Source organism: Podarcis liolepis (assembly GCF_965112155.1).
Source record: "Podarcis liolepis genome assembly, chromosome: 16".
NCBI classification, from domain to species: Eukaryota; Metazoa; Chordata; class Lepidosauria; order Squamata; family Lacertidae; genus Podarcis; species Podarcis liolepis.
The window spans coordinates 38,281,254-38,307,397 of NC_139567.1; the positions used below are offsets into that span (position 1 = coordinate 38,281,254).

The 26,144-nt window shown below is 47.9% G+C and overlaps 1 protein-coding gene and 1 long non-coding RNA gene across 5 annotated transcripts in view; one reads left to right on the forward strand and one right to left on the reverse strand.

Annotated features, from left to right (window-relative positions):
• Window positions 1–26,144, forward strand: part of LOC310695549 — a 46,889-nt gene that overhangs the window by 17,402 nt on the left and 3,343 nt on the right. The gene's annotated exons all lie outside the window — the stretch shown is intronic.
• TADA2A (transcriptional adaptor 2A) overlaps window positions 14,899–26,144 on the reverse strand; it is a 30,296-nt gene continuing 19,050 nt past the window's right edge. For all 4 annotated transcript variants that reach the window (XM_083480040.1, XM_083480038.1, XM_083480039.1 and 1 more), the window contains 5 exons: window positions 24,465–24,536; window positions 22,688–22,820; window positions 21,720–21,763; window positions 18,831–18,904; window positions 14,899–15,331 (listed from right to left, as the gene is read on the reverse strand). In XM_083480040.1, coding sequence (XP_083336166.1) covers window positions 15,146–15,331; window positions 18,831–18,904; window positions 21,720–21,763; window positions 22,688–22,820; window positions 24,465–24,536 — 509 coding nt within the window. In that variant the 3' untranslated portion in view covers window positions 14,899–15,145. The remainder of the gene's footprint in view (window positions 15,332–18,830; window positions 18,905–21,719; window positions 21,764–22,687; window positions 22,821–24,464; window positions 24,537–26,144) is intronic.

Sequence of the window (26,144 nt, forward strand, 5' to 3'; positions counted from 1 at the left end):
CCCCCCACTCTGTTCCGCCTGCCCGAAGGGCCTTTCGACCTTTCAGTGGAGGCGAATAAATAAATGAATGAAAATCAATGAATTGCCCTGGGCCTGGGACAAATGAAGCCGTGATGAAGCAGGGTTTGGAGGAGGAGGGACATCTGTGGCCCTTCAGATCAGCCAATAACAGGCCAATGGTCAGAGATGAGGGAAGTTGTAGTCCATCAGTATCTGGGCTGGGACCACAGGTCCCCCACTTGCTTAATAAGAGAGGGTGGATTTTCCCTAAGCCCAGGAGGGGATAGGGACAAAGTTTCAGCTGTGGATTCCTGTTGCTCAGTGCAACCTCATTTTTTTTGCACAGCCTGGGGCGGCAGATGCATAAACCATTGTCAAGAGACAATGATTTAAACTATGGAAGTAGGGCCTGCAATAGAATGTTGCAGCATGGAGTGCCCCTTTGGGGGATTCCTGGCGAGCCATGTCCCTTTTCACCTTATCCCATCCCACCCCATCCCCAAGTCAGCCAGCATTCTGTGCTCGCTGATCATGGGCGAATGGGGAAGCAGATTGCCTCTCCCCCATATAGTTTCTACTTCTGCAAACTTTGGGGTTCATCTGAGCCTGTTGATAAGACTGTCAGAAGAGCCTGTGTGCTGGATTAGGCCATGGGCCCATCTAGTCCAGCATCCTGTTCTCACAGTGGCTAATCTAACACTCTAGTTCCAATCTAACTGCTGAACTATAACTCCCATCAGGCCGAGAAAGCATGGCCAATGGCCAGGGATGATGAAATTGTAGCTCAGCAACATCTGGAGGGCCAGAGGTTCCCAAACCTATCCTAACCACTCCCAGCAACCGTGGAGTTTGTTTCCACTAGATATTGTGGCAGCTGCCAACTTGGATGGCTTTAGAAAGGGAATTACAGTATACAACTTAATGAATGACAACTTTCAATGGGGACAGATGTAAGTTTCTGCATTTAAGCAGAAAGAACCAGATGCACAAATACAAAATGGGGGACCCCTGGCTTACTAGCAGTACATGTGAAAAGGATCTAGGGGTCTTAGTGGCCCACAAGCTTAACATGAGACAGCAGAGTGATGCAGCAGCAGCAGCAAAAAAAGGTAATGCTATTCTAGGCTGCATCAACAGAACTATAATGTCCAGGACAAGAAGAAGTAATAGTACCACTCTATTCTGCCTTGGTCAAACCACACCTGGAATACTGTGTTCAATTCTGGGCACCACAATTTAAGAAGGATGTTGACAAGCTGGAATGTTTGCAGAGGAGGGCAACCAAGATGATCAAGGGACTGGAAACCAAGCCTTATGAGGAATGGTTGAAGGAGCTGGGCATGTTTAGCCTGGAAAAGAGGAGAATAAGAGGAGATACGATAGCCATCTTCAAATATCTTAAGGGCACATGTCACATGGAAGATGGAGCAAGCTTGTTTTCTCCTGCCTTGGAGGGTAGGACTCGAACCAGTGGCCTCAATTTACAAGAAAGGAGATTCTGACTAAATGTTCTGACGGTAAGAGCTGTTTGACAGAGGAACGGTCTCCCTCAGGAGTCTCCTTCCTTGGAGTATTTAAGCAGCGGCTGGATGGCCATCTGTCCTGGATGTTAGCTGAGATTCCAGCATTGCAGGGGGTTGGACTAGGTGACCCTTGGAGCCCTTTCCAACTCTTCAGTTCTATGATTCTATGACAGAGCTATCAGTGACAACTAGCCATGACGGCTATGTTCTGCCACCACTATGTTCCACTTCTGCCCCTGAATACCAGTGGGGAAGTGCTCTTGCACTTAAACCTTGCTTGTGGGCTTCAATAAGCATCTAGTTGGCCCCTGTGAGATCAGGATGCTGGACTCGATGGGCCTTTGGCCTGTTCCAGCAGACAGGCTCTTCCTTTGTTCTTCTGGAAGGGAGAAGGCCTTGCGCTGCTTTCTCACTTGCACCCTCAGCGTTTCCAAATACGACCTCTGAGGTTGCCATCCAGCAGGAAATTTACAGGCCGGATAGAATTTCAATCCTCCAGGCCTGTTGGCAGAGCAAGACAGGCTAGTGTTGGGCTGAGGGTGTTTGCTGCTGGTGCAAGCTGGAAATCCCAGTTCTTCGGCAGTTGCAGTCTGGAAAGGAATCCACAGTAACACAAGAACCTGCCTTATACTAAGTTAGACCGTCAGATCATCTGGTTCAATATTGTCTACACTGACTGGCAGCAGCCCTCCAGGGTTTCAGAGTGGGGGCATTGCAAGCCCAGCTGGGAGATCATATCCGGGACTTTCAGCAGACAGGGCAGATGCTGTACCCATTGAGCCACATATGCCACCAGGTCTGCTGATTACCATGCAGAATTGATCCTTTAAAAAAAAAAATTTCTTATAACAAGTAATACAGTGATGCCCCGCAAGACGAATGCCTCGCAAGACGAAAAACCCGCTAGACGAAAGGGTTTTCCGTTTTTGCGTTGCTTCGCTAGACGAATTTCCCTATGGGCTTGCTTTGCAAGTCGAAAAAGTCTTGCGAGTCTTGCCATTTTTTTTTCGCTTTCCCCCCCTTTTTCTAAGCCGCTAAGCCGCTAATAGCCTTTTAGCCGCTAATCCGCTAAGCCTTTAATAGCCGCTAAACCGCTAATAGCGCTAATCCGCTAAGCCGCTAATAGGGTTGCTTCGCAAGACGAAAAAACCGCTAGACGAAGAGACTCGCAGAACGGATTATTTTCTTCTTGCGAGGCACCACTGTATATGAAATAACACACACAGTTTGGACACATTTAAACAGCAAATAACACTGCATGGTAACATCAAATCCCAGGTACAAGTGAGCAGAAGGGCTTCTATATTATACTTTTTTCTGACATTTAATGTCATCTTGGAGAATGTCCTTCATGGTATGCATGCAGAACCGTTGAATTAATTTCTGAGAGCGTGCAAAGTAAGCCTGCCTTGTTATTGCCCACGTCGCTGGCCGTTGGGCTGAGAAAACAGCTGCTTGCTCAAGGCCACCTCGTGAGGTCATGAGCTGAGGCAAGACTCGAACCCAGGGCTTCCTGGTTTGTGGCCACTGCATCAACCCGAGCGATGATCTGCTGCAATGTCACCGTCAATTGCATCAAGCTGTAAATAGGAGTGTGTTGTGAAGCAGCTGCGTCGTTGCTGGGTTCCCATTCCCAAAGCCCGGCATTTTTTGCCTGTGACCCAGCCAGACAGCCATTACGTCCCTCTGCGGAATGGTTTCCTTCTGAGGTGCTATAATTGGTGTCCGACTCACTCGCTTACTCAGACAGCGAGCCCATGTCGCCACATGTGCAGGAATGTGGTTGGCATCTCAGGGGTGCCTCATGCTTCCTCTCCCCGCTGCCATCTCCCTGGTTACCGAAAACGTAGCTAACTTTTCCCTGCTTCCGATTGGCAGGAAGGCCAGCCGGGATCAAGTTCTCCTCCATGTGGGAGGGACTGGCTTGAACGGCAACTGCGAGAGAGAGGCCTTTGGATGCAGCAGCGCAGCAAAGATGTCAGTGCTCTGCTCTGCCTGCGGGATACCAATGAGTCAGTTAAAAATATCTTATTTATGAAATGCCACGTCACAAAAGAAAACAGCAGGGTTTGTGCTTCAAGAGTTATCTTGAAAATCTCAAGTTGTCTTGAAAAATTACTATCCCAAGGTTACAAAAGTTGTGTGCCACCTGCCGAACGATACCAAGTTCCTAGGCCAGGGGTGCCCAAACTTTTTTCACAGAGTGCCAGATTTAATGAAGTGAACATGCGTGAGGGCCGGCCAAAGTTGTTGTTGAGTTTTTTGGGGTTTTTTTAGGATTGGAGGTTTTTTTTTTTTACAACTTTACTACCTCAAAGTTGTTGAGCTTTTTAAAGGATTTTACCCCAGGATATATACTGCCACAGGGGCCAGATTAAAACGACCAGCAGGCCGGATTAGGCCCCCGAAACAGACTTTGGACATGCCTGTCCTAGGGGAGAATCGCAGCACAGCGGAGAATGTTGTGGCTTTTAGAAATGCGGTTTATTCACCTATTTGCACCTTTGGTCTGCAGGGAGGGAGTCCATATCTCCCAGCATGGTCATTCCAAAAGGAGCTTGTCCCCCACAGCAGTGCAGCCAGCCTGCCCAAGATGGATCCCAGTCTTTTTTCTTCCCTCTTCTCCCCAGAACACCCCACTAAAAAACTCTCTTTTCCTGTCACCTCACACCCAGTTACCCTAGCAATCTGCCAACCCCCGGTCTGTGTTCACACCTCAGGGCAAGGGGGAAGGACAGTTCTCTTGCATCACCAATGGCTCTCAGTGGCCCTGTGTGGTTTCTTAATGGCCTTAGCTTGGGCAGGTCATTTTGCATGGGCCAGCTCAGGAATTCCTCTGCCGTTTGTGTATCTCCCTTCACTTCCTAAACAACCAAAATCTTAGCACTTATTAATTTCTAGGGTTTAGCGGAGAAGATCCAAGTGCACAAAGCAACTCCAAACCAATCGCTTCCCTGTCCCATCTCTCCCATGCAGTTGCAGTCCGGACTATCCCTCTCCCTGTCCTTCCTTGAAAGGGTTGGAGGTAAGAGGCCCAAAGTTACAGATCCAATGGCCGCTTTCCTTCTTGGTGTGTGTGTTTTGGGTATGACAGACATTAGAGGTGGGGATCTTAAAAATGCCCTCCTTGCAACAGTAGCCCGAGTGACAGGAGCGATCCAGCCGTAAATCACACCGGGCAAGTTGGACTTAGCAAAAACAGAATCTGCACAGGAGTTTCAGGCCTAATGAGCACAGCGACTCATCTCTGGCAGGTCTTTTTCCCATGAAGCAGTTGTCAAGACCTCCCCCTCTTCTCTCCAGGGTTTGCCCCAAGCAATCTGAGACTGCACCTGTATGAAGCTAACTTCTCCTCCTCCCTCTTCATGCCTCTTCTGGTTCTGGAAGACCAGGGGAGAGGGGAGCTTGTCGCAGCAGGAGGGAGAGACCTCCTTGGCTCTTCACCAGCCGGGCGCATCTCTGCTTCTTGGTCTCTCTCCTCCCGTCCTCCTGCTTCTGGACTTTTTTTTTTTTTGGTTACAGACTCTCTCTTCTCACTAAGCCCTGTTACTTCTCCAGCTCCCGACACCTCCTCCTCCCAGGCTTCTCCCTCTGACCGCTCATTGTCATCTTACTACCAATCCCTTGCCCCTGAGCCTTCTTCCCTTGGTGGTTCCCCAGCTGGTTTCTCCCACCACTCCTCTGTCTCCAACCACTCTGGGACGCCGAATCTGCTCTTCCACACCAAGCAGGTTTTCCCACACAGTCGAGCTGTGCCCCAAACCTCCGCCACTCCTCCCCACCCCACCGATCCCTCTTCTTTAGCCCCTAGCCAGGGCCTTGACCCATGCACACCGACCAGAGGCAATGAGGAGCAACCCCAGCTCACCAGCAGGAACAGCAGCAGCAGCACCACTGGGTCTCTCCCACTCTGGGAACTTGGGGGCGGCCCTCAACTAGCCCTCTTCTCCCTGGTGTTGTAGGGCAAGGACAGAGCTGGGTTTAAGGCAGCACGACCATTTCCCCTGCATTAGGTGTGGATCCAAGGGGGCACCTTCTCAAAGGCCAGTAAACACTTGCCCAGCTTCAGGAAAGAAGCGTGAGGGTGTTTTAAACTGTGACATTTTAAGCTGTTGAAGTGCTCTCTCCCTCTCTCTCTCTTCCTCTCTCTCTTCCTCCCTCCCTCTTTCTGTCTTTCTCTTTCTTTCTTTCTTTCTTTCTTTCTTTCTTTCTTTCTTTCTTTCTCTCTCTCTCTCTCTCTCTCTCTTCCTCTCCCTCCTTCCCCCCCTCTCTCTCTCTGTATAAAAAATCCATGGGGACTAGGGAGTGGAATGGAGTATCCTGGGAAAGGACAGGACAGGTTGGCTGGAACCCTAAACAGGAGCACTTCACACTGCAACATTTTGTTGCACGTCCTGCTTGCTGCATTATTTGAAGCAGCGTTTACGGTGTCTTGTAGTGTTTTTCATGAGGAAACCCAAAATGGTTACCCCCGTCTTGCCGACTGGGATGGTGGCAGAAGGGGCTGGAGTGCAGGAAGCAAAGTGCCTAGGCCCTAGCCTAAGAGTGTAGGTGATATTTTAGTCAGGGGCTCCTTGGTTGGCCGTTCCGCCTGCAACCGCGCACCCATGACAGGTTCACGACACCTGCTATCCATCGCAAGGTGCGCTCGTTACAGCCGCAGAGCTGGCCTCACCTTCCCCAGATCAAAGTGAGGCCAATGGCAAGGTTTGGGAGCGGGGTTGATGGGTTGCCGCATGCTCTCATGCGCTTGGGTGAATCGCTGACTCCAGACCAATGACGCCAGCCTCGTGTTGTTTGCATTGTGTGTAGAATGTTGCCAGACCGGTTTGCTGGTAGGTTGGAAGAGCAGAACTCGGGTATCAGTTGCGTTCTGGCTGACATCCTGACCATTTTGCCTTGGGGGGGAAATTGCGGCGCTTTTGATTTGTGCGCTTGTGAACTCAAAAGTCTAAGCTTCTTAAGCTAGTGGGCTTGAAATCCACTGGAAATCCACCCACGCTGCAACAAGGGGCTCCCACACAGAGCCCCTTCAGACAGGTGGGGCCTTTTTCTGCCGGTGTAATCTGCAAGATGCTATTGATGCAATAGCAGTGCCTTGGTGGCGGATTTTTACCGGGCCGTCTGCACACAGTTCTGCTTTATTAGTTGCTCTGTGATGCTTCCCCAATGTTGCCATAGCATTTCTGTCTTGAGGGGTGCTCTTGCCCTGTGATGCAAGAAAAGCAGGGCACACTGATGTAAAAACTGGGGTTTGATTCTTATAACAACTCTCTCTCTCTCTCTCTCTCTCTCTCTCTCTCTCACACACACACACACACACACACACACACCCTCACTCCCTGAATATTTGTGGTGTGCATAGTTACAGTATTTCAGTAGCAAGTTACGGGACACACGTGGATTGGAAATGAAGCTGTATGTCTGCCCGAAAACCTTTGCCATTGCAAACATTGTTGAAATTGTGTCATCATGAGCACAAATCATCATCAGTGCATCACCCCATTATGCCAAAATTTTTCCAGGAAGGGAGTCTTGATGACTTGAGGCAAGTAATGGCAACATGTGATGGCGTTCTTAACAAATTACCAATCGAGCAAATTGCCAAGTGTGCATGTGGATGGTACCTCCTGAGAGATACCAGAATCTGGAGTTCAAGGGCAGGTCCTTACCATATATTTAAAGCTTATTCAATGTATGGGGTGTATGGGGTTTTAGGGGAGGGATAGTACTTCTGGTAGGGACACGGGTGGCGCTGTGGTCTAAACCACAGAGCCTAGGGCTTGCGGATCAGAAGGTTGGCGGTTTGAATCCCCGCGATGGGGTGAGCTCCCGTTGCTCGGTCCCTGCTCCTGCCAACCTAGCAGTTTGAAAGCACGTCAAAGTGCAAGTAGATAAATAGGTACCGCTCCGGCGGGAAGGTAAACAGCGTTTCCGTACGCTGCTCTGGTTTGTCAGAAGCGGCTTAGTCATGCTGACCACATGACCTGGAAGCTGTATGCCAGCTCCCTCGGCCAATAAAGCGAGATGAGCAGCCCAACCCCAGAGTCATTCGCGACTGGACCTTACGGTCAAGGGTCCCTCTAGTACCTCTGGTGGAGAAAGTGTTGGTGCTCCTTCTGGGATCGTTGGTCCACCTTTGGTCCCCACCGTGCACTCGGCTCTCACCTGCAGCTCCTGAAAGCTGCCAGCCTGTGACATCGGCTGTACCCTGCTAACTGCTTTGACTGGCCAGCCAAACCGGGCAAGGCTAGCGGATGGGTCTCAAACTCTCGTTGAGTTAGGGACTTCCCCTGTGTGTGAGGACAGGCTGACATGTATACAGTTCTTGTGGAAGTTCTTGATAGGATACCCCCCACCCCTGGGGAACCGCATGGCTTGAGAGAGGTGTAATTGGTGCTTATTAGAGCTAGGTGGAAGAGTACTTAATTTGCTCTTATTTCTGAGCTAAAAATTATGCATGCACAAAAGGGGGTTTCCCCATTGATTTTCTTTTTAAACTTTTTTTATTGAAAGATTTTCATGGATGACAAAGGTACATATAGTGTCTCCATTTTCAGTTTGTAGGGTCTTAGAGAGCCAGTGTGGTGTAGTGGTTAAGAGCGGTAGTCTTGTAATTTGGGGAACCGGGTTCGCTTCCCTGCTCCTCCACATGCAGCTGCTGGGTGACCTTGGGCCAGTCACACTTCTCTGAAGTCTCTCAGCCCCACTCACCTCACAGAGTGTTTGTTGTGGGGGAGGAAGGGAAAGGAGAATGTTAGCTGCTTTGAGACTCCTTAAAGGGAGTGAAAGGCAGGATATCAAATCCAAACTCTTCTCTTCTTCTTCTTCTTTTCCACAGGTCTTTTCTACATTTGGTCTGACACACTGCTATCCTAGGCACTGTGAGATTGGGGGGCCAAGAGAGGTGGGAGAGAGAAGGGAGGGTAGTGTTACTTCCTTCTTTTGCAGAGTGAATTTGTGGAGCTTTATGTCAGCATCGTAGGGATAGCTTCTTTATCTATTCACTTGTTTGTTTTTGTCGGCGGTGTGGGAGATTGGGGAGCCCAGCGCATGACTGGTTGCATTTTGCATCTGGCCTTATCAGCACCAGCATGTGGGCCCCATGCAATTTTTAACTTTGTATGGTAGGCTGGCTCCCACACATAGTCATGGACCACTCTCCATCCTCCATCCTTGCATGAGCAGAGTTCCAGGAGACATTCCAGAAGGTGCAATGTAGGACCAGTGAGGGGTGTGCCCAGAGGAGAGAGTGTGGGGTTGAGGGGGGGGGTTTGCAGCCTTGGGAGAGAACCCCTGGCCTAGCCAATCCCACGGAGCTGTTGCAACGATTAAATGGGGAGGGGGGAAACAACATGAGCTCCATGTAGAAAGCTTGGAATTTTTATTTTTTTTAAAAGTTGTAATTAGTTTTTTTTTAAGAGTAGGATCAGCAACTGGCAGTCAAAGGGCCAAATCTGCCCAACATCAAATGGTACCGTATGGACTTCTGCAATTGCCCATCACCCCAAGGCAAAAGAGGATTTTAAACGAACAGTAAATGAGGCAGCCAGGCCACATGCGGCGATCGCGGGGGACAACAACAGGATGTGGGGCTCCGGTTTGTCGCTCCCTTGTTACACTTGCTTTCCAGGAAATAAAATTACTGCCCAGAGGTTTTGGTTTGGCGGTATGTTGGCTGAAAGCCTCCCGTGCCCTGTCATTACCTTTTCTGTAAGCACAATTATGTTCATGTAGGCTTACTCAACGCCGAGATGATTCTGTGCCACAGAATGGTAGAAGTGACGTCATTTGCCTGGTTTTATTTTTCATAATCATGTGCCAACCTGGACTAGAGCTGGGGAAATAAGCTTCTTTGCTCCTCATTTTAGCTGACCTTTATTCCTCATCACTCGTCTCATTCTCCCCGCAAAAGAAATCTTAAGGGGAAACAGGCAAACATACTTGCTGGCTGATATGATGATACTGCTTTGTCTCCCAATGCTTGTCTTCCTAGTGTGGGGTAGAGTACTGTTATTCATGATGACTATTTTATTATTAGGCTGACTTATCTGTATGCTTTTTACTATGCTTTTATCACTGATGTGTTTTTAATGCCGCACATTGCCCTAGGATCTTTTGATAAAGGGCAGTATATCAATGGAATAGATAATAATCATACTCAAGAGCAAATCCATTGAAAATAATGACTATGACTGTTATTGGTTCCATACAGTTCAGTGGGTCTACTCTGAGAAAGGCACAGAGGCATACAACCCATTTTATATATTAATTTTCAAATATTTTTGTAAGCATCCAACATAGGATCAAATTCCAGAAATGTCTGTCCTTTCTATCCAAAGCTGCCATTCCCAGCTCTTTCCACTGGGTAATCATGAGTGACCCTTTCTTCTTCATTTTAGTAGTTCCTTATAATTTGAACGATAAAGAGCCAAAGTTTCCAGATTAGCTGTTGTCTGTGTTTGTCTTACCCTCCTGGTTAATTGAGCCAGATTCCCTTTTGCTTGCCTGTGCTCATTATTTTACCAGCCCGGTTTGCCGAAGACCTTGCTGGATGAGTGATTCAGTTTAGTTAAAAATGGTCTTAAATCTACCAGAATAGACATGATACCTTCAATGGAATCTAGATGTCCATTAATCGTGTTCTGGCGCACATTCTGTCAATGGAAGCTGTTCAAATGGGCCTGAATTGAATGTTCAGCCGTGGTAGACCACTTTAAACGTTTGCCCATAAATGTTGTTCCTTCTGCTAAAACATTTGATGGAATAAGCAGTTGAGGGAGTGGAAGGGAAATGGACAGGAGGGTAGGCAGGTGACCTGGTCGCTCTAAAATATTATAACTCAGCCCTAAGGGCAATAACTTAGAAGAACAGAAAATGGAGTCAATAACACTTTCTGCTCTGCTATTGAGGAAAGTAAAGTAACTCTTCGATTTGTCCCGTGGGCTACCATGTGAACATGTCAGCTTCAAGCAACTGCGACCCACTAGTCACGTATAAAACAGCCTTATTTGCAAAAGCTGCTAAAAGTATTTGTGCTAGTCATGTAAAAGACAACACTGTAGATTGCGCAGGGGATTCGTTGATTTGATTTATTGTTAATGGTTGCTTATTTCTGGATCTTTCTTAATAGGTCTTATTGAATTTGCTGGATTTGTAATGGCTTTTGGTCAAATAAAATAAATGATTGATTGATTGAAATATTTCTGTACTGCTTAACATTTAGGGTTTCTAAGCAGTGTGTACATAAATATTTAAAAAGTGGGGGAACAGTCGAATAATTAAGAACGATTAAAATTTCACTGTAAAAGCAGAAAGCTACTATAAGACGCCTTCTAGGCTTGGGGAATCTGTGGGGAAGGGCCATAGCCCCATGGCAGAGTGTCTGCTCACATGCAGAAGTCCCAGGGTCAATCCAATCAGGGCTCATCCTCACTTTTGCTCGATTGTCTATAACTTGGACAAAGTTGTGTGTGTGTGTCCCTTTTGGGGCCTTTGATGAGCCCCAAATGATTTAAGGGTGCTTCCAGACTGTTGCTGTTTTTGGCTGGAGTTGATTCACATACTGTCAAAGCCTCTAAAGGAGGAGAACAGACTACCACCTTCTAAAGTAGTCTGTTCAGAAAGTTCTTCCTAATGTTTAGTTGGAATCACCTTTCTTGCCATTTGAACCCAATGGATTGGGTCCTAGCTTCAGCAGCAACGGCAAACAAGCTTGCTCCATCTTCCATGTGACATCCTTTTAAGTATTTGAAGATGATTCTCATATCACCTCCCAGTCTTATTTTATCCAAGCTAAACATACTCAATTCCTTCAACCGTTCCTCACCAGGCTTGGTTTCCAGACCCTTGATCATCTTGGTTGCCCTCCTCTGCACACCTTCCAGCTTGTCAGTATCCAGGTCAGTCACCTGGAAGCAAATGAACCTAACCATATGTTGGCAGCCGGCTTCATTTAAAAATAAATAAATGTTCTGGGCTAGTAACTTGCTATGGAGGCTGCTGTGATGATGTTTGCATAACATAATCTGGTCTGCAGAATTTGCCCTTTCTTGACATTTGTCTTTGGCTCTGCGATGTGCAATAGCCTCATTGTGAGCCAGCTTTATTGTGGTTAGCCATTCGCATTGGGGAGGGGTGTGTGTGTGAGAGAGAGAGAGAGGTCGGTCTTCATTTGCGTCACATTTTTTATTTTTTTGTAAAGCATTCTTTTGCTCTGCTAACATCATGGTTCTGGACTAGAGTCAGAAATTTAAAAAATAATAATAACCAGAGAAGCATTTAAACACCATGCAGTATTATTTGTAGGGACCAGACAAAAAACAGCAACCGCCAAACACTCCAGACGACTTCTGGTTTCCAGATGGCCTGGAATAAAACAGAGACAATGTCGGCTTGTCCTATGAGGAAGACATGCATTACCATTCAGCCTCCTCTCCAGCTCAGACCTCTTTACTTGCTGAGCTTGTCAGGTAGACTGAAGTGAACAAAGGCCTTGATTACCTTCCTCCCAAGGTGAAGGGGAGTGGCCTAGCTAAGCCTGGCAGGACAGTGTACTCTATGGCATTAACCCCTTCACATATTAATTCAACTTAAGCATGTTGGTTATATGAGGCTTCCTATCCCACAAACCTCAAAGCTTTTCGGTCTCCTCCTCACCCCACCAGAGTTCAAAATAGTCCTCTAGCCTTACTCTTGGTTGTTATCCTTACATCCCTCTGATTTGTTGCCTAATCTGGCAGCTGTAGGTAGGGTTAACACATCCTTTCACGAGAGAGGCTTTCCTGTGCCTTTTAACAACTGCATACCTTCGTACCTTGGGTCTCAAATGCCTTGGTTCTCAAACAACTTGGAATCCGAACACTGCAAACCTGGAAGTGTTCTGGTTTGTGAACTTTTTTCGCTTTGCAAACTTTTTTCAGAAGCCAAACGTGCTGTTTTGAGTGTTACGCTTCCGATTTGAGTGCCACACTTCTGTTTTGAGTGTTATGCTGAGATCTGTCTGTTTTTGCTATTTATTTTGCATTTTTGTAACTCTTTTTTGTTTTTGTGACTGTGTCGGCTACTGATTGGTTGATTGTGTGCCTGCAGTACATTGTTTATTGATTTCATTTTCATCGATCAATAGTCTTGTTAGATAGTAAAATCCATGTTAACTTGCTGTTTTAGGGGTTGTTTTTAAAGGTCTGGAACGGATTAATCCATTTTGCATTACTTTCTATGGGAAAGCATGCCTTGGTTTTGGAACGCTTTAGTTTTGGAACGGACTTCCAGAACGGATTAAGTTTGAGAACCAAGGTACCACTGTAATGAGGTGGAATCAAGACAAGATACGGCTTTCTCATTTAGAAAATATGCATTGTCTGAACGACCTTTCTCATCAGCATGGCTGTTTATGGCATAAGAGCCCAGTTCGCAAAGGAGCTGACACCTTTATTAGCAGCCTATGCTTTGCAGCCATAGTGGTGGTGATGACAGCTTAAGAACACCTTTGTCAGGGACCCCCCAGTGCATTCTGTGCTGTTTTCCCTAGCAAGCATTGCTTTCCATTCTCTGCTGGTTTGGTACTTCCCTAATGAATTAGTTCTTTGAGCCTGTTGTAAGTTTAGAGCATTGTGGCATCTTTCTTATCATATACGGATGCCTTGGAGTAGCTATGGCATTGATAAGGTATAACGCTGTTGTTTTCATGTGTATTTTATTTTTTTAACTCACAGGTTAATCACACGTTTCCTTTGAAAACTATAGGGAAGGGCCATAGCTTAGTGGTAGAGCATCTGTTTTTCATGTAGAAGGTCCCAGGTTCAATCCCTGGCATCTCCAGGTAGGGCTGGCAGAGATCCCTGCCTGGAGAGTCACTGCCAGTCAGTGTAGACAATATTGGGCTATATAGACCAGTGGTTTGACTTCGAAGGAAGCTTCCTTATACTGCTCCTAAGCAGTATAAGAACAAGACTGTGTGTGTGTGTGTGTGTGTGTGTGTGTGTGTGTGTGTGTGTGTTGGGTACTCATGAATGGTAGGTGTTTGTACGAAGTCATTTAATGGTACAATGTATTTATGTTCTTAAGTGTGTTGTGTGTTGAATAACAAATGACTAACAAGAATTGTTGTTGTTGTCGTTTTACTTCCTACTAATAAAGGTTCTGTTTTGAGTAGAAGTTCAACTAACTGAATTCGTGAAGAAGTACTAAAAGTTCCCTGTTCCCTGCAAAGCAGGGGTGTGTGGAATAGATGGGCTGGTTTCTGTTTTCTTGCCTTGAGTGCTGCTATGAAAAGCAAAGCTGGGCTTGGCATAACCTGTACTTCCGAACATTCCTGATTTTAAATTTTTAGGCAGGGACAAGTTTCTAGGCCTCATGGTCAAAAGGAAACAAACACTGCCTCACTGGACCAGACTAAGGTCTCACATTCAATTTCCAACAGTGGCTGGACAGATATTTCTGGAAGCACCTAAGGCTACCTGTGTATAGACCTGGAGGCTAACTCTGATGGCTTGTCTTTGGCATCTGATATGCCAAAGTATACTGCCAGAATAATTGGAAATATTATACACACAGAGAGAGCTAAGAGATGCTCCAGTATTCTGGTGATGGTACACCTGCAGCAGGAACGGTGTCCTTCCAGATGTTTTTGGACTCCCAAGCCCAGCCATGGTCAGGGATGATGGGAGTTGTAGTTCAACAGCATCTGGAGGGATTTGTGATCTGAAGCACCGTTCATTCATTGCTTGTTACCACCTTATGTACCTGCTATTGCTCTCCAGTCCTGCACAACTCAACACTGCGGCCAAGTTTTACTCAAGAGTAGACCCATTATGCTTAATGGGGTCTGCTGCGGGTAGGACCAGCATTGGCTACTGTCTCCTTTCACCTGCTGGCCCATCCTGAACCAGGCATTTAGGTTTGGGCAAAATATGGCCTACAGATTGGAGCCACTTTAGGTAAGGCAAGCACATTTGAACAAATACTCTACACGTGCATGATTTTTGCACGCAAAATAAATCTGAATTCTTGATGCAGAATTTAGACACTTTCAAAACAGATGACAAATAACTCTTATTATGTTCCAAATGTCTTCCTAAATTGACATGCCTCCCTCTCCCTCCCTCCCCCTTTCTGAATGGTGTAATTTTAGAACGGTGCAATTTGGGCATGTGATGCAGCTTTTAGCTCCTCCGGCACGTGCCGAGCCTCTTGAAGCAAACAAGTTTTAAAAGGCAGGAGCCTGCGAGCTGGAAGGCGAGAGGCGAGCCGAGCTTCTCCCTCGGTTGGCTCTCCCACACAAAAGCTGAGCACAAAATGCGTTTGGGAGCTGCCGTTCGGTGCTTAAGCTCTTCCCAAGTGCCAAGGCAAAAAAACAACAAAGAGCAACCTCTGCGCTTCCATCCTTTTTTTAATCATTGCAAGAGGTGTGAAGGCCCACTCCATACTTTAATAATAGATTACACATCCCACAGCTCTTCCCAAAAGTTCATCGCTGCAGAATGCCAACAAAACATTACATAGTACAGTTTAGAACGGGATGAGAAGCCAGCCTTCGTAGCGAGCTCTTTGCCATCCTATCCGCCGTTCAGCAAAACGGAGGGTCTTTGAGTCAAAGCAAAAGGCTCCCGCTTCTCCCTTCAGGCTTTGGAGATGTATCCTTCCCGGATAAGGAAGTCGTAGATCTTTCTGGTTTTGTTCACATCGATCTTGATGAGGGCTCGTGCCTGGGCAAGCCTCAGGCCCCCTTGCTTCTGGCACTCGTTGACTAAGGCCGCTTTGTACTCCAGGTAGGCTCCGGGGACCAAGCGAACTACCTGGCAGAGCTGGGAGAGAAGGTCAGAGGTCACGCACGCCCCGTCAAACATTTCCCCACCCTGCCCATCAACTTCCCCAAGGCTGCACTACCTCGGTAACCCTTCCAAGTACAGTGGTACCTCGGGTTAAGAACTTAATTCATTCTGGAGATCCGTTCCTGACCTGAAACTGTTCTTAACCTGAAGCACCACTTTAGCTAACGGGGCCTCCCGCTGCCGCCGTGCTGCTGCCACACGATTTCTGTTCTCATCCTGAAGCAAAGTTCTTAACCTGAGGTACTATTTCTGGGTTAGCGGAGTCTGTAACCTGAAGCGTATGTAACCAGAGGTACTACTGTAATGGAAATATTTCAAAATCAGGGGAGGGAAGCAGCCACCCAAAAATAACATGTAGATGGAGTCCAGCTGCAGAATGGGGAAATGGAGTGTGGGGAGATAGAACACAAGAGTTGGGGAACCCTTTTCTGCTCGAGGGCCGCATTCCCTTCTGGTAACCCTGCCGGGGGCCACGTGCCAGCAGTGGTCAGGGCCAAGGGCAAAAGTGCACAGAGCAATGAAAATGAACGTTGTATTTCGTGCAGTAGGCTTGTTTCTATGCACCTCTTGCCCACCCTCCGTCCAGATAAGCAGAAAGCGTTATTAGAATCCACCACCCTGCTCCAGCCAGACACAAGCGCTCCATGGGGTTGCAAAGCGAGGCCCGTGAGGGGTGGAGTCTGGGCTTGGAGGGTGTGGCTGGCGAAGGGGTGTGGCCTGGGGCGGGGAGTTGGGCTGCATTTGGCCTCTGGGCTGTGGCTCCCTAATCCTCTACTGTAGCGTTCTAGACACAGCTTCCCAAGGTGGGTGCCTTTCAGCGAGTCATTACGAACGGAGAGCTCCCAAAGACATGATGGGAACCACACATGCCCTCCAATAATCCAGAAAGGCCATGTATTTATCATCCGCCGAAACCCAGCCTTCTAAATCTCTCCCTGCGTTTGTGCGCATTGGCAGGGAGGGAGAAGAGCTTGCTCCTTCACAGCACTAGGAAATATAGCCAACCTGGGGCGAGGGGGCTAGCAATGACTGACGGAGCCTGATGGGAGACATGCCAATAAGGACAGCTGCCTCTTAATCCCCCGCAGTCGGGCCAAGCCTGCTCCCTTTTATATCTTTTCACAAAATTGGCACTCGGCTCTGCCCAGCGATAACAGAGCCAGAGCAGTTCTGCGGAGCAAGGCTCTGCAGGCGGGAGTTCTTAAATCCTGGAAGTTTATTACCGAGGCAAACCCCCAGCCTCTCCCGGAGACTGAAATGGGGCTTCTGCAAAAGGCCTGCAGTCCAAATTAGCAAGGCGGCAACAGCAGCAGCAGCTGGTCCCCCAAATCCAGCTCGCCTCTGAAGTTCCCAGTGCTATATAATGACCCCGTTGGAGACACCAGCTGCTTATTTCCCCCGCTCCTCCTTCCTTTTAATAAGGAAATGCTCTGGCAAAACCTCCGCCAGGAACGAGACGGAAACGCAGCTCCTTCTCGGTGCCGCAGACAAGCCGGCTTCACCTGTAACGCGGGAAGGCACCCCAAATGCCAATTGAGTAGTTAACTGGTGGTCTGTTTTGTCAGGCCGGGAAAGCTTATGGGAAAAGGCTGGACATCCATGATTTGCCTGGGAGGAGCAAAGGAAAGCAGCCTCAAAGGGAAGTGGTGTTATCAAGTGGCCCCAGAGGAGGACGGGAGAAGTATGGTTGCCGTCTCCTTAAAATAAATCCTGGCCCTTTTCTTCTGAACGAGCTCACTTACCCTCAACTCTGTTTCTTTTTACACACACACACACACACACACACACACACACACACGGCAGCACAGGTACACACGTCTATTTTCAATATAAGACTAGCTGAGCTGAGGTGGAGGTATTCAGACCCTGTTTGCAGATGCTGGAACACAGAGTCAGGCCACTGGTCCGTTTAGCTCAGTGTTGTCTATGCTGAGTGACTGCAGGGTTTCAGGAGCAGGGGTTTCTCTCCCTGACCTGCCTGGAGATGCTCAGGCACTGAACCTGGGACCTTCTGAGTGCAAATCAGACGCCCTGCCACTGAGCTAGAGCCCTTCCTGGCTGAGATCAGGCAGGCCTTGCCCCTGCTGAACTTCTGGTGCCTGGTGATGACGAAGTGCCCATCCCTTCTATTTTACGGTTAATTTTAACCGATTTTATGCTGCGTCCCTTTTGTATCCCTCCTATATTCCTATTGCACACTGCTTAGAAATTGCAGTTTTAAACTGTACAGTCATACCTCATGTTACATTTGCTTCATGCTACGTTTTTTCAGGTTACGTCCCGCGGCGACCTGGAAGTACCGGAAAGGGTTACTTCTGGGTTTCACCGCATGCGCAGAAGCGCTAGATTGTGCTTCATGCATACGCACAAGCGCCAAATCATGCTGCGCACCTGCGCAGATACGGCACTTCAGGTTGCGCTCTTTTCATGTTGCGCACAGGCCTCCGGAACAGATCCCATTCGCAACCAGAGGTACCACTGTATATACATTATGTAAATAAAGTAAGTGTGGGGCTAATGACATTCTCTTAAGAATGTCACCCAGCAATATCATAGAATCATAGAGTTGGAAGAGACCACAAGGGCCATCGAGTCCAACCCCCTGCCAAGCAGGAAACACCATCAGAGCACTCCTGACATATGGTTGTCAAGCCTCTGCTTAAAGACCTCCAAAGAAGGAGACTCCACCACACTCCTTGGCAGCAAATTCTACTGCTCATCCCATCCATAACTGACCACAGTCATGGGCAAATCTAGTAGCACACTTGTGGTTTTGTAACGATGGGCAACATCACAAAGAATCAAGTGAGCCGGTAATTAGGGCAGCCTTGTAAACAAGCCCATGGAAGTTACTAGCCTGCTAGCAGGTGGCAGAGGGTTCAGGCACTCTGTCACCTTTGCAGCAGCTCACTGACAACCTATGCTGTGCACAGAGTGGGGGCTTTGCTCCCCTGCCAGCCTGCTTTGCTTCCATGCTAAGTGCAGCAGAGGGGAGAAGCAAGGCTGCTGCCTCCCGTGCGCAATTCTATGCACTCACCTGCATGCATCTCCTCACTGCCTGTGGCCACCAAGCTAGCTCTTAAATACTAGAGCAAATGATCCCTTGCAATGTGTGCCTCAAACTCTCATTGCAATAATTTCACGTCTTTCAGCCAGAGCAAGTTGTGGTGGGGAGGACTGTGGCTCAATGAGAAGAGTATCTGCTTTGCTTGCAGAAGGTCCCAAGCTCATCACCAGGTAGGCAGAACTGTGCCCTTGCCTGAAACCCTGGAGAGCTGCTGCCAGTCAGTGTAGACAATACCGAGCTATATGGACTTGGTATAAGGCACCTTCCCGTGCTCCTATGCAGGCCCCACAATCAGCTACCTGCGTTGTAACTGCTTTCGACTGGGCTTATGGTTTACTGTTGCCCGAGAGGTCAATGGCCCTTTAAAACTGCGGTTTCCCCAGACAGCATCTGTTCCCCGTTTACCTCTTTTTCTTTCTCGTTAAGTTTCTCTGTGCCTGGGAGACCAGTGAGGTTCAGTGGCGGTGCGCTCCGTCTACCTGCGAGGAGATAATAAAAGCAGCATAAACATCCAACCGCGGTTAACAAGGCTCTGAAAATCAACTTTTGCTGTTCCTGAAAATGCTGCGGCAGTTGGGAGGGGGGTGGGAAGTCAGGACAGTCAAAGCGGTGCCTGCAGAGAGCATCAACTATGGTTGCTGTTTTTTTACTCCTTTGATGACTACAGTATCTACAGTCCTAGTGTGCTATTTTGAGAGCACCAAGATGGAAAAAAAAAACACCCCACCACATTAGCCTCTGATGCACGTGACAAAGGTTCACTGACATTATAGTAACAATGCAGAAAGAACAAAATGAATGCTGTGGCCCTCCAGATGTTGCTATATTGATTTATTGATTGATTGATAACAGGGTGAAACTCTCTTTGCCCCACAGCACCAGTCATGTGGGCTGGGGCTGGTGGGAATTTTGACAGCATCTAGAGGGCCGTAGGATCCCTGCCCCGAAAGAGATGACGGTGGCGTGGAAAGGATTTGAGATAATACATCATATGCTGTTGTTTTCCCCCAAATCTGGTTTTGAGTTGTGTGTGCTTTTATGAGTTTGACACAGCATTGACCTCCGTGTTTGGGCTAATAATATCTTTTAAAGTTTATGGGGGGTGGTCCACAGCTCAGGCTCAGTCCCTGGCATCTCCGGTGATGAAGGGTTTCAGGTAGCAGAGTAGCGAGACACAGATGTCTGAGAACGGGAGAGAGCTGCTGCCAATGAGAGCAGACAATACTGGGCTGGATGGACCAGTAGTAAGACGCTCAGTGTGCCTTGCACTCTGCATTGTTTGTTTTTGGTTCCTGCAACACACCTAGGCACAGTACCTTCTTGGGGATGGGAAGTATAAGTCAGGTTTAGGCAAAACAGGTATTAAAGGGAGTGAGAGAAGCCTTCCAGGAAGCCACTGGTGTGGGAGAGGTTGGAGGGTTGGAATGTTTGTGGCTGGGGGCCTTCAATAATGTGTCTGGGTTGCTGTGACCAGGATGAGGACTCTCAGCACTGATGGGGAATTAGATGCCGAATGGGCTTCAACATTGAATCTACTTGGATTTTGCTTAATATCAGGGACGGGGAGCCTGTGGCCCTCTGGATGTTGCTGATTCCAACTCCCATCAGTCAGCATGGCCAACGGTCAGGGATGATGGGAGTTGTAGTCCGGCGACATCTGGAGGGCCCAGATGTTCCCCTGCCCTGGTGTGCATAATAGCTTTTGATTGCAAGCTACTCCAGCCTCTGGGACTGAGCAGGATAAAAAAATCCCTATCAATGTGTTTATTTACTCAGCAGTTAAAAGCCCCACTGAGCTCAATGGTACTTAAGTGTATTTACCAGGAAGTAAGTGCCGCTGGGTTTTCACGGTATGCAATTCCTGGCAAATGTGCTCAGGACTGCAGGCAAAAGCAGGGAAGTGCAATTTGCTCAGCTGCTTAAGTGGGGATTTGAACCTGGCACATTCAGCTGTGAAGGCACCTGAACCACACCTAACGCTCACACTGTGCAAAGTGGGGCAATGATGGGTGACTGAGACATGTCTATGAGGCTCGGCCACCTTTCCTCTGAGGCGTGCAGCGTGGAAAAAGTTACAGGCTGCAGAGCTGAAATGTGGCTGCGTAACTCACACTGAAGCTCATTCAGGCTTGCGAGATTTAATCGCTGGAAATCTGCAGCCGAGTAATGGCTAAGAGCCCCTATTCGAAAACGAGCTGTCAAGAGAGAAATCTTGTGTGTTTTTCTTTTTAAAAAAATAGTACCCACATTCAAGCAGCCTCCCTTTCGCCTCCATCTTGAGGGGCCCCAAAGCAGCATTAACTACTAATGTCTTTTAATACGTTCCTGGCTCCAGCTCCACCAACGTCAAATATTGCATACGGACCACTGGTTTGGGGGAAAGACGGCCGAGGGACCTCTTCACAGGAAGGTGCAAATTGAGGAGCTGGAGACACAGCTCACAGCCCCTGTATGCGCAGGCAGCCACACGCTTGATTGCAACATGTGAAGTGCTCGTTGCCATGGGATGCCAGCACTGAAATTAGTCCTTGTCAAGCCAGGACTGAGCTCATGACCCTGGAAGAGAAGGGTGTGTGTGATTGTGTTTTTGTGTGTGTGTTTGTTCTCCCAGCATTCTGTTTTGGCTCGTCTATTCCATTCATTCTTGCATCTATATCCCTCCTTTCCTCCAAGGAGCTCAGGATGGTTCTTGCCCTCTCCAGATTATCCTCACAACAACCCAGGGAAGGAGGTTTGGCTGAGATTGTGGTCACCCGGTCAGCTTCAAGCGGCTAAGTGGGGATTCAAACCCTGGTCTCCCAGGCCTCACTCTAACCACCACACCATGCTGGCTGCCAAAGATGTAGGAAATTTGGAAGCCTTATGCTGAACTTATTCCGAACTGCCTGAATTGATTGGCAGTGGCAATCTGGGGTTTGGGGCAGGGCTCCTTCCTACGACAGCTCTGCCTGGGGACGCTGGGGAATGTTGTACCACAGACGGCGGCTTTTTCCATGAGTCAGTAGACCTTCAGAGGTTTCCTATCTCAGGGGTAGCACCTCTGAGAGGCCCCTGCTCTGCTGCGGTTGGACTGGTGGCTTTCCGATGCCTGTTTCCTGGTCAGCAAGGAGTTTGGGTGGGAGGAATCAGCAGCTGCCCAGCATGCAGCAACCTAGTCCTTCCTTTTAATAACAGGGTGGTGTGGGATTAGTAGCGCATTAACTGCTAATGGGTATGGCTGGTTTTCCCCATTTCTAACAGCACTGAAACTGGTGCAAGGGCTGGAAAGGTGGGCGGAGCCTGGAAAACACTCACCTGAATTTGAGGTCACCGGCATTGTGGGACTCAGGCCAGAATCTCTGAAAATGAAATTTTAAAACAAAACGTATTATGAATAAGCCTCGTGTGGCATGAGAAGGCGTCACACACACATTTTTTCCATGTGCAAAAATGCGCCCCCATCTCATTCTCATTTGAGCCATTTTATACTCCTGGGCCTGACTATCTCATGCTGAGGTTGGTGGGCATTACAAGGACAGCCCTTAAATGGGCAGAGCTCTGGCCTAAAGTCTAGCGCTGCACCCCCCTCTGCGAGTGTATGGTCTGCCTGGACCAGCAAGCTCAAGAGTAGCAGTGGGGCCCTGATGGCTGAGGATGCCAGCCCTCAATGGCTCCAGAGCTGCCATCTCTGGGGCTTTTGGCTTGGGGCGTGTGCCTCGGAACTTTTTGGTTGCCTTCACCAGCGTTACTGGAAGGCAGGATTGTGACAGGCAAAAGTGCAGGAAAGGGCCCGGAATATATGGTAGGGAAGGCACGGAGCTTTCATGAAAAGTAAGAAACAAGTTATACTGGAAAGCACATGGGCAATGCCTGCTGAATTCTCAGAAGGCAGAGAATGGGCTAAATTATCATTATTTATTATTATTATTTTGGCACAGAGTATACATGTTTCTGGTTGGCAAGGCTTATCCTGGGTTTTCCCAGAACAGGCGCTCCCACCTGGGTAGGAAACACGAATTCCTGTTTTACCAGATTATGTTCTTAAAGTCGCTTAGCTCCACCTTTCTTTCATTAATGAGAATCTTGGTCCTGGGCAGATATTTCGTGGCAAAATTGACACAGAAGATCCTTAAAAGCAGATTCAACCACTTACTTTTTTGTGTTATGCCACACCACACACCCATTTGCTTATTCTGGGTTTACGAAACAGCTGCTCCGTGCCAATTTTGCTCTGGTTTCACTAAAAACAACCACCCCCAAACCCTCATTTTTGGTTGACATACATGTCCGCTTGCCGACTGAGCCACTGCTGACAGGCACTGCTGTCCTGGATGTACTGGAGGACTTCGGAGAGCATTGTGCGCTTCAGGCACTCCTCCTCGCGGGTCTTTTTGAGCCGGTCATACGTTCTTGCACCTGCGCCAAGAAAACAGGCGTTGATACGGCTCGCCAAACAAGCAAACTGCCACAGGCAGCTGACCCATGCTAAGAAGGCTAAGAAGGCAAAGCAACTTTGGACCCAAGTTAGCCAGACCCATGCACTTCCAATGGCTCTGCCCCGAGAAGGGCTGATTTTGGATACAAACCGTATGTACATTAGATGTCAAACGTGGCAGATGCTGACATTCACCAGCGAGTCCTAATGCTGTAGTGCTGGGAAATCCCAGCATTTGCTAGTTCTAGCGGCAATAATTTACACGTGGGAACTTTTTCAGCCCGAGGGCCGCACCTCCTTCAGCTCAGTCTTCTGGAGGCCACATGCCAATGGTGGGCGGGGCCAGAGGCAATGTGGGCGGGGCAATGAATGCATTTGGAGGCTGGGAGTTGTACAGTAGGCCAGTGTTTTTCAACCACTGTTCCGCGGCACACTAGTGTGCCGCGAGATGTTGCCTGGTGTGCCGTGGGAAAAATTGAAAAATTTGAAAGATTTTTTTTTTAAAAAAAAGTCAAATTTTCGCCCACTAGGCGGGCGCTGGACTGTGTCCACCCTATTTTCCATCCATCCTGGGTGGGGATCAGATTGGATGGGATCGGATGAGAGCGGACAGGCGGTCCGCTCTCATCCGATTCCCCATAGAGAGCAGCGGGGCTCTGACATCTCCCTCTCCGCACACAGTGGTGGTGTGCCTCGTTATTTTTTTCATGAAACAAGTGTGCCTTTGCCCAAAAAAGGTTGAAAAACACTGCAGTAGGCTATGTTCCACACATATACATACACCTCTCCTCCATCCAGGGAAACAAGGCATTATCAGAGTTCAAGGACACATTCCAGCCGGGCAAAAACACTCTAGGTGCAAAGCAGCCAGGAGGGGATGTGAGCTAGGGAGTGTCCCAAGGGCCAGATAAAAGAGGCTTTTTGGGGGATGTGATTTACATAACCAGCTGCAAGAGCCAAGGGTCTCTCATCTTGCCAGTGAATTACCGACCTGTTTTCAATTTGAGATTGAAGTGAGCTCACGGTTAGTTGCTCAGGGATAATTTGTCACGAAAACCAGCTTTGCTTATGGGGGGTCTCAAATATCCAAAGGCTTAGAAACTCCTTATTCAAGAGACAGCTAGGCTAGGCTTGTCCTTTCTTGTGAGCAAAATCAAAAAGCCCAAAGCAACCACTCAGACGCCATCTTGGCATGAAATGGTGTATAAATACATAAACAAACAAATAAAATGATTATGATATGTGAGTTTGTCTGCTGACACAGCAGAGAGGTTTGTCTCTCTCCTTGCTTCTTCAAAGCAGGAAGCTAGACTCTGATGACTAGGCAGGTAGATAAAGTCTTCCCTCTGATGAAAGGCACTCCTGCATTCATGAGTCAAGCAGGTAATTCCCCAACGCATTCAGAACTGGTCACCGCTGCAGAATCCAGCCATTTGCCTTGTGGGGCGTTCCCTAAACAATCAAGGGATTCAAAGCAGTTCAAATTGCTGCTTGCCTCACCCCCAAAAGTACAACGGACTGACACGCAAATGAACATATTTTGGATGGAAATTACTTACGATAACATCCTGCTTTGAATTAAGTGCCACAGCAGCCCGGCCATGGCTTATTCAGCATGTACTTACTGCAGAAATTGGTGATCCCTGCTGTCCTGTACTCCTGAAGTCGTTTGATTTCCCTTCGCAGCTCAAACTCCACTGGGTAGAATAACAGAAACATATATATATATATATATATATATTTAAAAAGGAATGGGAAAAGTCACCCTTGGGTGCCCTATCCACTACTATACAACTCTTCGTACGTAATGCGGTAGCTGGAGTCGAGTCTGGATCCCTCAGAAATTCAGCCTTACCAAGTTTCTAGCTGTCTTTTGAAAAGGCATTTATTTATATTCATTTTTTGTTGTAAATGTGGGGAACACCCCCCCCTCAATGTATAAAAAGGAATTCAGATCTACATTGCTTCCATTGGGTGAGAGCATCCCTGGGGACGGGGACAGGCAGACAGGCTGAGACAACTGCTGAAGTACTTTAATGCAACAAGTCACTCGAAAAGCTGGCGTGGGAGAGCCAAGTGGCTGCAGACATGTTAATGAACGTGACAAAGGGGAAACCGGGTCTCTGTGAGCCAATCCGGGGCCCGAGAAGAGAGACGGCAAAGCCAGGCAAGGTAGATCGGTGATGCCAGAAATGTAACCCAAGTCCGTGCTAGCCGTCTCGAACGGGGATTAGGCACCAGTGTTTGGAAGAGCGGCTTCTTGTAAAACCGCTTGAAAAAACAAATTTCAGAGGTGGGAAACAGTTTTTCAGCCCGAGGGCTGCATCGCCTTCTGGAGACCATGTGCCAGTGGTGAGTAGGGGCAGAGACAAAAGGGTGCAGCAATGAATGTAAAATCTGCCATCATACACTAGGCTAATTTCTACACACACATCCTTCTCTATCCTCCATTGGATAGAAGTGTTGTCACAGCTCAAGGGCACATCTGTGGGGTGTGAACCAGGGACAGTGAGGGGTTTGGTCTGGGGAGAGTTTTGAGGGCCAGACAGAGAAGCCTGGAGGGCCACATTTGGCCCCCAGGCCTGAGGTTCCCCACCCCTGCACTACACATTATAGAATATGGTATACTCTTATGAGTGACAGTGTGCAAAAGCTAAGAGGGCGAGTTGGAAGTTCCCCGTTTTTTTCTGGCCAGAAACTGGACTGAGGTCCTAAGACTAACCTACCTCATGATATTGTAAGGATAATCTGGAGAGGGAGAAAGCCAGGCATGTCACCATGGAGGAAAGGTGAGATATAAATGTAATAAAAAATAAAATAAAACTGGCTTTATTTGTAAACTGCTTTAAGGTTTGTTTGTTTTTTAATTGAAAGGCATATATAATTATTACATGTGTCTATGAAGCACACGGAGTTCTTTGAAGTGCTATGTAAGTGCTATATATAAATGCTAAAATTATTATTATTACTCTTAATGTTTATTTGCTTCCAAGAAATTAATGCCGATGCGCCAGGGAAGGGGAGGAGAGGAGGGCAAACTGGCCTATTGATTGCTGCATTTTCAGATACATGAGCAGCACCTGCACTTGATCACCTTAAGGGACATTATGAGCTAATTTTTTTTTTTTTTAAAAAAAACCTTTCCTGAGTAACTAATTAGAAAAGTTTTAGATCTCAATAAAACCACAGCTATGCAGAAACTGCCGCGCCCATTTCTGTGAAAAGTCCCTGGCGTGGAGCACAGAAACAGCTTTGAAGTTGTTGATGCGGGCGTTGCATCAAACAGAAATAAGAGGAAATGTAGA